Source organism: Hyperolius riggenbachi, chromosome 2 (assembly GCF_040937935.1).
Source record: "Hyperolius riggenbachi isolate aHypRig1 chromosome 2, aHypRig1.pri, whole genome shotgun sequence".
Classification (NCBI taxonomy): Eukaryota; Metazoa; Chordata; class Amphibia; order Anura; family Hyperoliidae; genus Hyperolius; species Hyperolius riggenbachi.
In genome coordinates, this window is record NC_090647.1 from 460,297,585 (window position 1) to 460,309,777 (window position 12,193).

Here is a 12,193-nt window from a genome sequence, read left to right on the forward strand (position 1 = left end):
CCAATCTATTCTGGGGAGGTGTCTACCTAATTCTGGTGGGCACATCTGACTGTACTGGGTAGGAGGTCTTCCTAATACTGGAGGCACATTTATTATTTATACTGGGGTGGACACAATTTGGCGGGAAGGGGGACGGGGGCACACTTTGGAATCTCTGCATTTGTTGGTGGAGAACCCTATCCTGACCCTGGTACCAGTACTAGCTATATTTTCAAACTACACCTACACATTAATTGTATGCATTTGTACTTGTACTTGTTGTCCTAATTGTACAGAATCAGAATCTTTTATTTCGCCAAGCACAACTGGGTCGTGCCCGGAATTGGTTTTGGCAGGTACAGGGCTAGTGTGAAACAGGATATACATACATCAAAAAATATGAGATGGAAAGAAAAGTGGGTATGGTCCGACTATGCACAAATCACAAGATAAATTCTTTCAAAAAATACTTTATTAATCGTAGAAAATGTATATTTTAAAACACACAGTTAAAAATGTGCCCGCCCGCACCCCCAAAAAAAACCCACCTACACAGCCCAACTCCCCCAAACCCCACAATATCCCCACCGATAAATCAGGAACACCAGTACCCCAATAAGGATATGAATGGTTGGGGTGCATGCATCAATTGAGCCACTGAGGCCACTAATCCCTCCGCATGAATGAGATCTAAGCGCTTGTATCATAGAGTCCCCAGGCAATCGTATATTATATATCAAATGACCAGGAGCAGAGCATCCATCTTAGTTCAATTGGTCCATTTTGCCAACAAGTCAGCATAAAGGCAATATAACCATGTAGGATAGGATTATGATGCAGCCCAGTTGAATTGCCCAACAAAATTCAGTTCTTAAAGGCACACCAGCACATTGACCAGATATAGCAGAGTTAGTAAGCAGGCACTCAGTTGCAAACAAACATAGCTCCAGCTCCAGCTTTAATGGAAACAGACGCCTTACTTTGCTTTGCTGTTGAAAGGCAGTGGAAAGCAGCAGCCACATAAAGCAAGTTCAGAAGCAAGCAATACAGATGCAAGCAGTTGGCATAAACACAATTCCAATGTGTATGGATTCAAACAGTTCCTTGTCCATAAGGAAAGGTCAGCAATGACCAAGTGGCAGGCAAGCTTACGTGTTTCCAAGTACCATCCGGACAGAGCAGCAGCTGATTACTTGTTGTGTCCTGGCCAGAGCGCTGGTATGCCAAAGTGTCGCTGGAGACCATGCAGGGCGAGGCTGGGTCCTTGTGCAGGAGGGTGATGGAGGCCGAGACGCAGCACATGCGTCCTCGACTGGTTTCGCCGGACTTCCGGCTTCCACTGGAGGTATGTATCACACCCAGAGTCCTCCGTGTGGGGATCTTAAGCTTCCGCCAGCCCGACGTCACAGATGGGCCGGCCCCGTCCACCCCCACCAGCGGCCAATGCCGGGCGAGCGGGCGGGGCGGGCAGACGCGACGGCCGGCCGCCATGGCAACCAGCCGCCGCGTCCGCCACAGCCCCGCCCGCCCGCCCGAACGCCGCACACGGGGCGGGCAGGGCGGGCGGACACAGCAGCGGAGAGCGGCCGGGGCTCAACAGCACCAAGCCACCCCCCACACCCACAGCGTCCACCAAGCCCCAGCCACACCGGGCGGCACCACCAGAGGGGACGGGCGAGGCCGGACCAGGAGGCACGCCAGACCAAAGGAGAAAGAGCCACCACCACAGAGGTACCAACCCCAAGTCATCACAGCAAACCATTATCTATTGCCCAAAACGGGTCAGCGAATTATATAAATATAATAATCCCTAATGACATTAATATTTAGAATGGTTGATGGTAAGTAAAAGATATGTATAACCTAAATTATGGCATACATGGGAAATCCAACGGAGATCCCTGCAAGGTGCAGATGCTAAACGCATCCTCAAAAAATATTTACTACTGCACTGTCTTGGTGTCTGGCAATAGCTGCGATGAGGAACACCCCACCCCAAAAGCAGAGGCAGAGCGAGTGCTCCACAGTGAAGATGTTAATAGGGATGTAATGCCAGATCTAAACTGGCAAAAAGGAGGCATAGCTGGTATTTTCATTCAGACCTGGAGGTGAGGTTGCCCCCAGGTCAAAAATCCATCTAGACTCACGTTGAAGCAACAGTCTGTCCATGTCTCCACCTCGCTCAGATGCATGAATGCGATCCAGACCAATGAATCTCATCTTGGCCGGATTACCTGCATGCACGGTCTTGAAATGTCTGGCCACCGGGGTGAGACCGGACGTATTCTTGCTCCTTATATTAGTTACGTGATCCGAGATCCTAGCCCGCAACTCACGTTTAGTTTTACCTATGTAGAATGCGCCACACGGGCATGTCAACAGGTAAACAACCAATACAGTATTGCAGTTCACAAAATGAGCCAACGTCCAGTCCCTACCATCCGGTAACCTGACCTCTCGACCAACATGTATATACCTGCACATGGTACAACCGCCACATGTGTATGTGCCTAACACCTTACAATGCCTAGAGTTCGTTATAGGATTTCTGAAATGGCTACTGACCAGACTATCTCGAAGGGATGGTGATCGTCGGTATGAAAAAAGAGGACTTTCCGGAACATATTTACAAAGTTTGGCATCATTAGTGAGAATGTGCCAATGTTTCTTAATTATATGACTGATTTGTTGGTGTTGAGCTGAGTATCTCGTACAGAAGCGCACAGCATCCCCCCTATCCCGTGCCACCCGATATTTGTTCGAAAGAAGGGACGCACGATTACTTGCGTCCGCCCTCTTGAATGCCCTCCTCAAAGTCCCCTCAGGGTAACCTCTTTCTCTAAATTTGCCCTTCAATTTGTTGGCTTCTATCCTGAAAGTCACATCATCTGAGCAGTTGCGCCTCACCCGAAGATATTGCCCAACCGGTATGCCTCTCACAGTATGAGAGGGGTGAAAGCTATCTGCTCTCAGAAGAGAGTTAGTAGCTGTCTCCTTTCTATATAGGCTTGTTGATATAGCGCCTCCCTCCCCTAGTGATATCCAGATATCTAGAAAGGGAATTGCATGGGGACTGCTCTGCATAGTAAACTTCAAATTCCTCGAGTTTACATTCAAGGTATCAGCAAACTGATTTAAAAGATCTTGGCCGCCTGTCCAAAAAATGATGATGTCATCGATGTACCTGTGCCACACCAAAATGTGGCACAGGTACATCGAGAGGCCATCACTAGAAAATAATTCACGTTCCCACTCCCCCAGGTACAGGTTTGCATACGACGGGGCACAAGTGGTCCCCATCGCCGCTCCCTGCACCTGGAGGTAATGGGACCCCTCAAAAATAAAAATATTGTGAGTGAGTAGAAACTCAAGCAGGGACAGGAGAAAACCGCTGTGCGCCGTGTACTGTATCCCCAGCTCGCTGAGGAAAGTTCCTACAGCCTTAATGCCCGCATCATGAGGGATGCTAGAATAGAGAGCCTCTACGTCCATGGCCACCAAAAGTGTGTCAGGGGGCAATTGTAGCCCCTCCAAAATCTGCAAAAGGTGCGATGTGTCACGAATATAGGACGGAAGTGCCTGCACATGTGATTGGAGATACCGATCTACATAGATGCTGGCTTTTTCGGTCAGGGATCCACAACCTGACACAATCGGGCGACCGGGGGGTTTGTCTAGTTTTTTATGAACCTTGGGCAAGGCATAAAAAGTCGGTATGATGGGTTTAACCACCTTTAAAAACTTCACCGTATTCTCATCAATTACCGATCTCGCCGCGGCATCATCAATTATTGAAAATAGCTTCTGTTGACACATGGCGGCCATGGACGCAGGGACCCTCCTATAACAATCACGTCTACTTAGAATGTCAAGACACATATTTCTGTACAATTCGACCGACATGACAACCACGTTGCCCCCCTTATCTGAGGGTTTAATAACCCACCTACTGTTGTTCTTAGTTATTTCCTGTAAAGTTTCACGTTCTTGAATACTTAAGTTATCTGTGGTCACTTTTTGATTTTTCAAGCTCATTAGTTCTTTTTCAACCACATTAATAAAGGTTCTAAGATTCGGACTTAATGTAAAGGGAGGGAACTTCTTAGATTTGTTATGCAGGCCTATGTCATCCAGGTGAGGCAAAAAATAGCAGGGACCCGAACCAAAAGCAGCAATCCCGGTATCATCCACCTCCATAGATGAGGTTTCTAATGCTAATTCCTGTAATGATTGGAGGGCCAGCAAGTCCTCGTCAGACCATGGTCCGTCATCTAGGGTCGGTATATGTCGTTTGGGTGTATCCCCAAACATTGACTGTAGTAGGAGTCTGCGCCCAAATAGGTGCAGATCCACCACAGTCTCAAAAATATCAGCATTGTAAGTGGGGCAGAATCCCAAACCCTTTGACAACAGATCCAGGTATGATCGAGGGATAACCTCCCCTGTTAGATTAATAATTTGTAAACTATCTGAGCCCGGGTATTTCTGCACTGGTGGGGTGCCATCAATTACCTCCCTGGATGAGCACTGGCTAAAAAAACCGAAGTAGAAGATGTAGCTGATGTAGATCCTGATCCAGCAACCGAAGGCTGAACCTGGTCTAAAGGACCTTCTGTTGTTCCAACTGCCGCCATTTTTTCCAGAATTTCCTGACATGATGGCTCGTTTTTCTTTATTTTTTTATCCTTTTCCTTTTCTTTTTGTTTTACTGATTTATGGGGGTCACGCCCTGATCTTGTGTCGTGTCTGCGTGAACCCTCGCCAGCTGATGTAGAGCTATCTGATACTGTACTGATAGGTTCGACAGAGGAATCAGATTCCTCTGTCGCCGATGGTCGTGGTTGGGGTTTAACACCCACTGGGCCGCGAGGTTTCGGACCCTCCTTTGGAAATTTCCTAGGGGGGCCGTTCCAAAGATATGCAGTGCCCGCTTTATAGGCTGTCCTATCCCTCAATACTTTCTGATCTCTCTGTATAACAAGTTTTTTATTGAATTGGGTAATGTGTTTCTCCAGTTCCTCACTTCTCGTTTTATAGAGTGAGTCACTTTTAAATGGCGACAGGGAATCGGATAATTTGTTTATCTCTATTTCTATCCCGGTTAAGTCCTCAGAATCTAGCTCGTTCATGAGGGTCAAACAAATCTTTGCACAGCATTCAAAATTTTTCTCCCATCTCCTTTTAAAGTCCTCACTTAGATTGCGTCGGTGTGGAAACACCTGAAATCGCAACCAAAGGGGGGCAAATTGGTCGCTAAGATAGGTCTTGTTGTACTTAAGATTCCACCACAATCTAGATTTCCTCTCGTATAGCCTGGTCAGTTTTCTAAAACCTCCATTAATAAGTTGTTGCGCATCCCTACTACCCTGTGTCTGTGAACATTCGCGCTCCACCTCTGCAAGGAGGGTATCCCACCGCAGCATCGCCAGACACTGACCATCAACAAAACAAACACATATATGTAAACCCCCTGACTCTAAGAGCCAATATTAACCCACATAAATTGGGTATTAATCTCCCGGGGGAATATGCGTTGTCAAATTAATTTGTAGACACTCGGGCCATCCCACTAGTATTATACATCAAAAAATATGAGATGGAAAGAAAAGTGGGTATGGTCCGACTATGCACAAATCACAAGATAAATTCTTTCAAAAAATACTTTATTAATCGTAGAAAATGTATATTTTAAAACACACAGTTAAAAATGTGCCCGCCCGCACCCCCAAAAAAAACCCACCTACACAGCCCAACTCCCCCAAACCCCACAATATCCCCACCGATAAATCAGGAACACCAGTACCCCAATAAGGATATGAATGGTTGGGGTGCATGCATCAATTGAGCCACTGAGGCCACTAATCCCTCCGCATGAATGAGATCTAAGCGCTTGTATCATAGAGTCCCCAGGCAATCGTATATTATATATCAAATGACCAGGAGCAGAGCATCCATCTTAGTTCAATTGGTCCATTTTGCCAACAAGTCAGCATAAAGGCAATATAACCATGTAGGATAGGATTATGATGCAGCCCAGTTGAATTGCCCAACAAAATTCAGTTCTTAAAGGCACACCAGCACATTGACCAGATATAGCAGAGTTAGTAAGCAGGCACTCAGTTGCAAACAAACATAGCTCCAGCTCCAGCTTTAATGGAAACAGACGCCTTACTTTGCTTTGCTGTTGAAAGGCAGTGGAAAGCAGCAGCCACATAAAGCAAGTTCAGAAGCAAGCAATACAGATGCAAGCAGTTGGCATAAACACAATTCCAATGTGTATGGATTCAAACAGTTCCTTGTCCATAAGGAAAGGTCAGCAATGACCAAGTGGCAGGCAAGCTTACGTGTTTCCAAGTACCATCCGGACAGAGCAGCAGCTGATTACTTGTTGTGTCCTGGCCAGAGCGCTGGTATGCCAAAGTGTCGCTGGAGACCATGCAGGGCGAGGCTGGGTCCTTGTGCAGGAGGGTGATGGAGGCCGAGACGCAGCACATGCGTCCTCGACCGGTTTCGCCGGACTTCCGGCTTCCACTGGAGGTATGTATCACACCCAGAGTCCTCCGTGTGGGGATCTTAAGCTTCCGCCAGCCCGACGTCACAGATGGGCCGGCCCCGTCCACTCCCACCAGCGGCCAATGCCGGGCGAGCGGGCGGGGCGGGCAGACGCGACGGCCGGCCGCCATGGCAACCAGCCGCCGCGTCCGCCACAGCCCCGCCCGCCCGCCCGAACGCCGCACACGGGGCGGGCAGGGCGGGCGGACACAGCAGCGGAGAGCGGCCGGGGCTCAACAGCACCAAGCCACCCCCCACACCCACAGCGTCCACCAAGCCCCAGCCACACCGGGCGGCACCACCAGAGGGGACGGGCGAGGCCGGACCAGGAGGCACGCCAGACCAAAGGAGAAAGAGCCACCACCACAGAGGTACCAACCCCAAGTCATCACAGCAAACCATTATCTATTGCCCAAAACGGGTCAGCGAATTATATAAATATAATAATCCCTAATGACATTAATATTTAGAATGGTTGATGGTAAGTAAAAGATATGTATAACCTAAATTATGGCATACATGGGAAATCCAACGGAGATCCCTGCAAGGTGCAGATGCTAAACGCATCCTCAAAAAATATTTACTACTGCACTGTCTTGGTGTCTGGCAATAGCTGCGATGAGGAACACCCCACCCCAAAAGCAGAGGCAGAGCGAGTGCTCCACAGTGAAGATGTTAATAGGGATGTAATGCCAGATCTAAACTGGCAAAAAGGAGGCATAGCTGGTATTTTCATTCAGACCTGGAGGTGAGGTTGCCCCCAGGTCAAAAATCCATCTAGACTCACGTTGAAGCAACAGTCTGTCCATGTCTCCACCTCGCTCAGATGCATGAATGCGATCCAGACCAATGAATCTCATCTTGGCCGGATTACCTGCATGCACGGTCTTGAAATGTCTGGCCACCGGGGTGAGACCGGACGTATTCTTGCTCCTTATATTAGTTACGTGATCCGAGATCCTAGCCCGCAACTCACGTTTAGTTTTACCTATGTAGAATGCGCCACACGGGCATGTCAACAGGTAAACAACCAATACAGTATTGCAGTTCACAAAATGAGCCAACGTCCAGTCCCTACCATCCGGTAACCTGACCTCTCGACCAACATGTATATACCTGCACATGGTACAACCGCCACATGTGTATGTGCCTAACACCTTACAATGCCTAGAGTTCGTTATAGGATTTCTGAAATGGCTACTGACCAGACTATCTCGAAGGGATGGTGATCGTCGGTATGAAAAAAGAGGACTTTCCGGAACATATTTACAAAGTTTGGCATCATTAGTGAGAATGTGCCAATGTTTCTTAATTATATGACTGATTTGTTGGTGTTGAGCTGAGTATCTCGTACAGAAGCGCACAGCATCCCCCCTATCCCGTGCCACCCGATATTTGTTCGAAAGAAGGGACGCACGATTACTTGCGTCCGCCCTCTTGAATGCCCTCCTCAAAGTCCCCTCAGGGTAACCTCTTTCTCTAAATTTGCCCTTCAATTTGTTGGCTTCTATCCTGAAAGTCACATCATCTGAGCAGTTGCGCCTCACCCGAAGATATTGCCCAACCGGTATGCCTCTCACAGTATGAGAGGGGTGAAAGCTATCTGCTCTCAGAAGAGAGTTAGTAGCTGTCTCCTTTCTATATAGGCTTGTTGATATAGCGCCTCCCTCCCCTAGTGATATCCAGATATCTAGAAAGGGAATTGCATGGGGACTGCTCTGCATAGTAAACTTCAAATTCCTCGAGTTTACATTCAAGGTATCAGCAAACTGATTTAAAAGATCTTGGCCGCCTGTCCAAAAAATGATGATGTCATCGATGTACCTGTGCCACACCAAAATGTGGCACAGGTACATCGAGAGGCCATCACTAGAAAATATACATACAGACAAACAACACAATAATTTGTTTAAACATAGCAAAGCATCGATATGGCTTCTAATTTTGTCCAGTGTGAGGAGAGTCCATAGAGTTCAAAGAGTTAACAGCTGAGGGGAAGAAGCTGTTTCTGTGCCTTGTCGTCCTAGTGTAGATGGACCGGAAACTCCGTCCCGAGGGTAGCTGGCTGAAGAAGCGGAAGCCCGGGTGAGATGGGTCCTTGATGATCCTTAGACCTCTGGAGCGCAGTCTGGAGTTAAAAAGATGTTCCAGGGAGGGAAGAGGTTTCCCAATGATCCTTTCCGCTGATCTTATGGCCCTCTGTAGTTTGAGTCTGTTGTTGGCAGAGGAGCCAGCATACCAGACCAAGAAAGGAGCAGAGGACAGATTCAATCGTGGCGGTGTAGAAACTCGTTAGAAGTTCCTGGGCCATGCTGAACTCCTTCAGTTGACGGAGGAAAGAAAAAGTCTCTGCTGGACTTTTTTTCTGGGTGGAGGTCTCGTTGGCTTTCCAAGTCAGGTCCTTGGAAATTGTAGTGCCTAGGAGGCATGCACAGGGGACGCTTTTCACTTCCGTGCAATCAATACAGATTGGAGGTGGGGTGGGAGCGTGCCTTCTAAAGTCAACAATCAGCTCAACGTTTTTTCCAGTGTTGAGGACAAGGCCATTCTCCCTACACCACTGGCAAATTCTGTCAACCTGGTGGCGGTACCCCTGCTCATCATTCCCAGAGATGAGGCCCACTATAGTGGTGTTGTCAGTGAACTTGATAACTTTGACAGAGTTCGCCATGGACCTGCAGTTGTTTGTATAAAGGGAGAACTGGAACGGCGACGGCACACATGCTTGAGGGGCCCCTGTGTTGGTGGTCCTTGGTTGTGAGGTGATAGTGCCCAGCTTCACGGCCTGGGATCTGTTACTTAGGAAGTACGTCTACATGCATAGGTTGGGGTGGACCTTGAGGGTAGCAAGGTTTTCTTGAAGAATCTGAGGGCTGATGGTGTTAAATGCCGAACTAAAGTCAAGTACAGTGAATGGAACTGCTCATGTATCTACGCTCCTCATTATTGGAGGTTTTGCATGGAAGATGTTGGCCCTATATAAATAGTAATAATAATCGTTCAAAAGTCAGAGACAAGTACTGAACCTGGTGGTTGAAAGACAGACTGAGGGTGCGTGATGATCACTTTGAGGGACATGTTTGCATTTACAATGCTATAGAAGAGGTGAGTATACATGCCTCTCCCTTATTTTAAACTAGAGCTCAACTTTAAAAATGCATATCTTTATGACTCCTACCCCAGGGGCGTGTGTGTGTGTGTGCCCTGGAATCTTCCCCCTGCAGGGGCCTGGGTAGGGGGGAGGGGTTACTAGTCAGTGACACTGTGTGACGTGAAATGCTGCCTTTTATGTTTATTTTGTGGAATTGCTGCCACATTATATACATTTTGGGGAAACGCTGCTGCATCATGTGTATTTTGTGGGCAAACACTGCGCATCATGTGTATTTTGTGGGCAAATACTGTGAATCATGTGTATTTTGTGGGCAAATGCTGCGCATCATGTCTATTTTGTGGGCAAATACTGTGCATCACGTGGGTTTTGCGGGCAAATACTGTGCATCATGTGTGTTTTGTGGGCAAATGCTGCGCCAGTGCATGCGCAGTAGTGGGCGACTTGCCAAAAGAGACCTTTCCAGTATTCCCCCTTGAAAATCCTGGGTTTGCATCCTACCTTCAATTTTCTTTTCAAAAAGTATGGACACTACTTTAGATACATTTTAGATTCATCAGTCTGTTTTATTTTTTCTGCATTAAAAGAAAAACAAACACACTGAATGCATACACGTTGCAGTCTGCACTATTTTGTTATTTTGAAACACGTGTAAACTTGTCACACAGCTGAGCGGACAAACATGTCAAAGATAAATATAAGTAGCAGTAGGGTATACATATAACACATTATATGTTGGTCTTGCAGCACATAGCTATACTGTTCAAGCAACCATTTATTGTTAAAAGACACATAACATACACGTATAACACGCTAACCGAAGGAATGAGCATGTACTGTGAAACATGAAAGAATGTCGGGAGCCTGTGTGGAGATTATTGAATAGTTAGCAGCAGATGCCCTGTTATAGTTGTAAGGCAGTTATATGAAAAAAAGACTTCCTCAGCACAGCCAAATCTGCACAATGAGTTCTACCAAAGTCCAACATTCTATGTAAACACATAAAACACTGACAGAAAGGTCATTATTTCTCCCATAAGACACCAATGACTTCTCATGTGTGCTGCACTTATCTTACATGCCCTGTGTCTCCTCCTACCACACACACACACAGTGTAAGAGGATAGTTTGTCACTGCACATACTGTACGGCACTAGATAAAGCTTGTTGAATTGTAGCAAAATGATCTCTCAGTCTCCATTCTTCCCTGCTATACCTGTTCCAGCAGTAAGGTCCTCTTCCCATTTTTAGCCAGATGATAGGCAGTGAAGGAGCCCTGGATTCCTGCTCCTATTACAAGACAGTCATACACTAAACGGCTGGGAAGGGCCATGTTTACTTGCTTCTTCACTGTGAACACAGGAAGGGGGAAAAGCAGGCCTAAAATCGCAGGGGAAGCTCCGCCAGCAGGAGGGGTTCTCACACGCTCACTGTCATCTGAAATTCCACTTGCCAGCTCCTCTCCCCCTGCAATTACTGGCTGAAGAGAAACTTTGCTCAAGGCTAATCAGACTTAGGAGTGAATGATTAATGTGGTAGTCCTACATTGTTAGAGGTTTTGTAATAGGTTAGGCATTAGATTTGATTAAAGCATTGGCTTTAATAAAAATCTTTTAAAACGAAGGCATTACTGATTGAAATTTGATTGACATGTTGATCAAGCATTAATTTGGAATTAGCCTTCTTATAGGGGTCGATTCATAAAGAAAACAACTGACTGACTCGGTAATGCAGAAAACAGGTGACTGACTTTTGTATTCCTGTTTTCAAGATGTGGAGGAGCTGGTGATGAAAAATCACAAAGCATGGCATATGTAAAGTTTCTTGAAGTTCTTCTAAGGTGTGGCAATTAAATAGATGGTTAAGAAAGACTAATAGACGGTTTCAGAGCAGATTCAGGGCAAGCAGAGGCAGTATAACAAAACATGCACATCTAAAGGGAAGTTGGGATGCCTCTTATATGTAATGCGGTCTCTGCGCGGAGAACAGCAATGTAACAACACAGGCAGCTACTCTTCTGCTGTGACCGACAGTTGGGCTTCGGTAATTTATCGTACTTCTATCGCACCTGTTAAAATTTTTATGAATTAGCACACAAAAGTCTAAAATACCGAATGCAGTGTTTTTCCAACCAGATTTTTTGATCACGCCGCCACTTCCTCCTATTGCTGCTTACAGAATAACTCTTTGTGGCCAGCACTGCAGTGACAGCAGATTATTATCATTGTGCAATGCTGTTGTAGCTGCAGTGCTGGCCACAAACCAGCAGATGCAGAAATTGAAAGGGGTCAGGTGATTTGCACAGACAGGGAGAGATTGGCTTGTGCATTCTACCATGTGATTGAAAGCATTTTTGGCCAGCGGAAAGCTGCGCAGTTCTGACCCATTTACCTATGATGCTTCAGCCGTTGCAGTGGAAATGTGTCACTGTGACAGACAGCTGGTTCAGGCCAGTGTGAAGCCATTCAGTTCAGGTCTAATTTATGTTTTACGTGTCAGCTATTCCTACAGTGATGCATCACCAAAAGCCTGTACACACGCTGGATTGAA

The 12,193-nt window shown here is 46.7% G+C and overlaps 1 protein-coding gene across 1 annotated transcript in view; it reads right to left on the reverse strand.

The window, feature by feature from the left end:
* The window catches only part of PIPOX (pipecolic acid and sarcosine oxidase), a 134,270-nt gene extending 123,164 nt beyond the window's left edge, over nt 1-11,106 (reverse strand). The window contains exon 1 of the mRNA XM_068270133.1: nt 10,860-11,106. Coding sequence (XP_068126234.1) covers nt 10,860-10,976 — 117 coding nt within the window. The 5' untranslated portion in view covers nt 10,977-11,106. The remainder of the gene's footprint in view (nt 1-10,859) is intronic.
* Nucleotides 11,107-12,193: the final 1,087 nt, after the last annotated feature.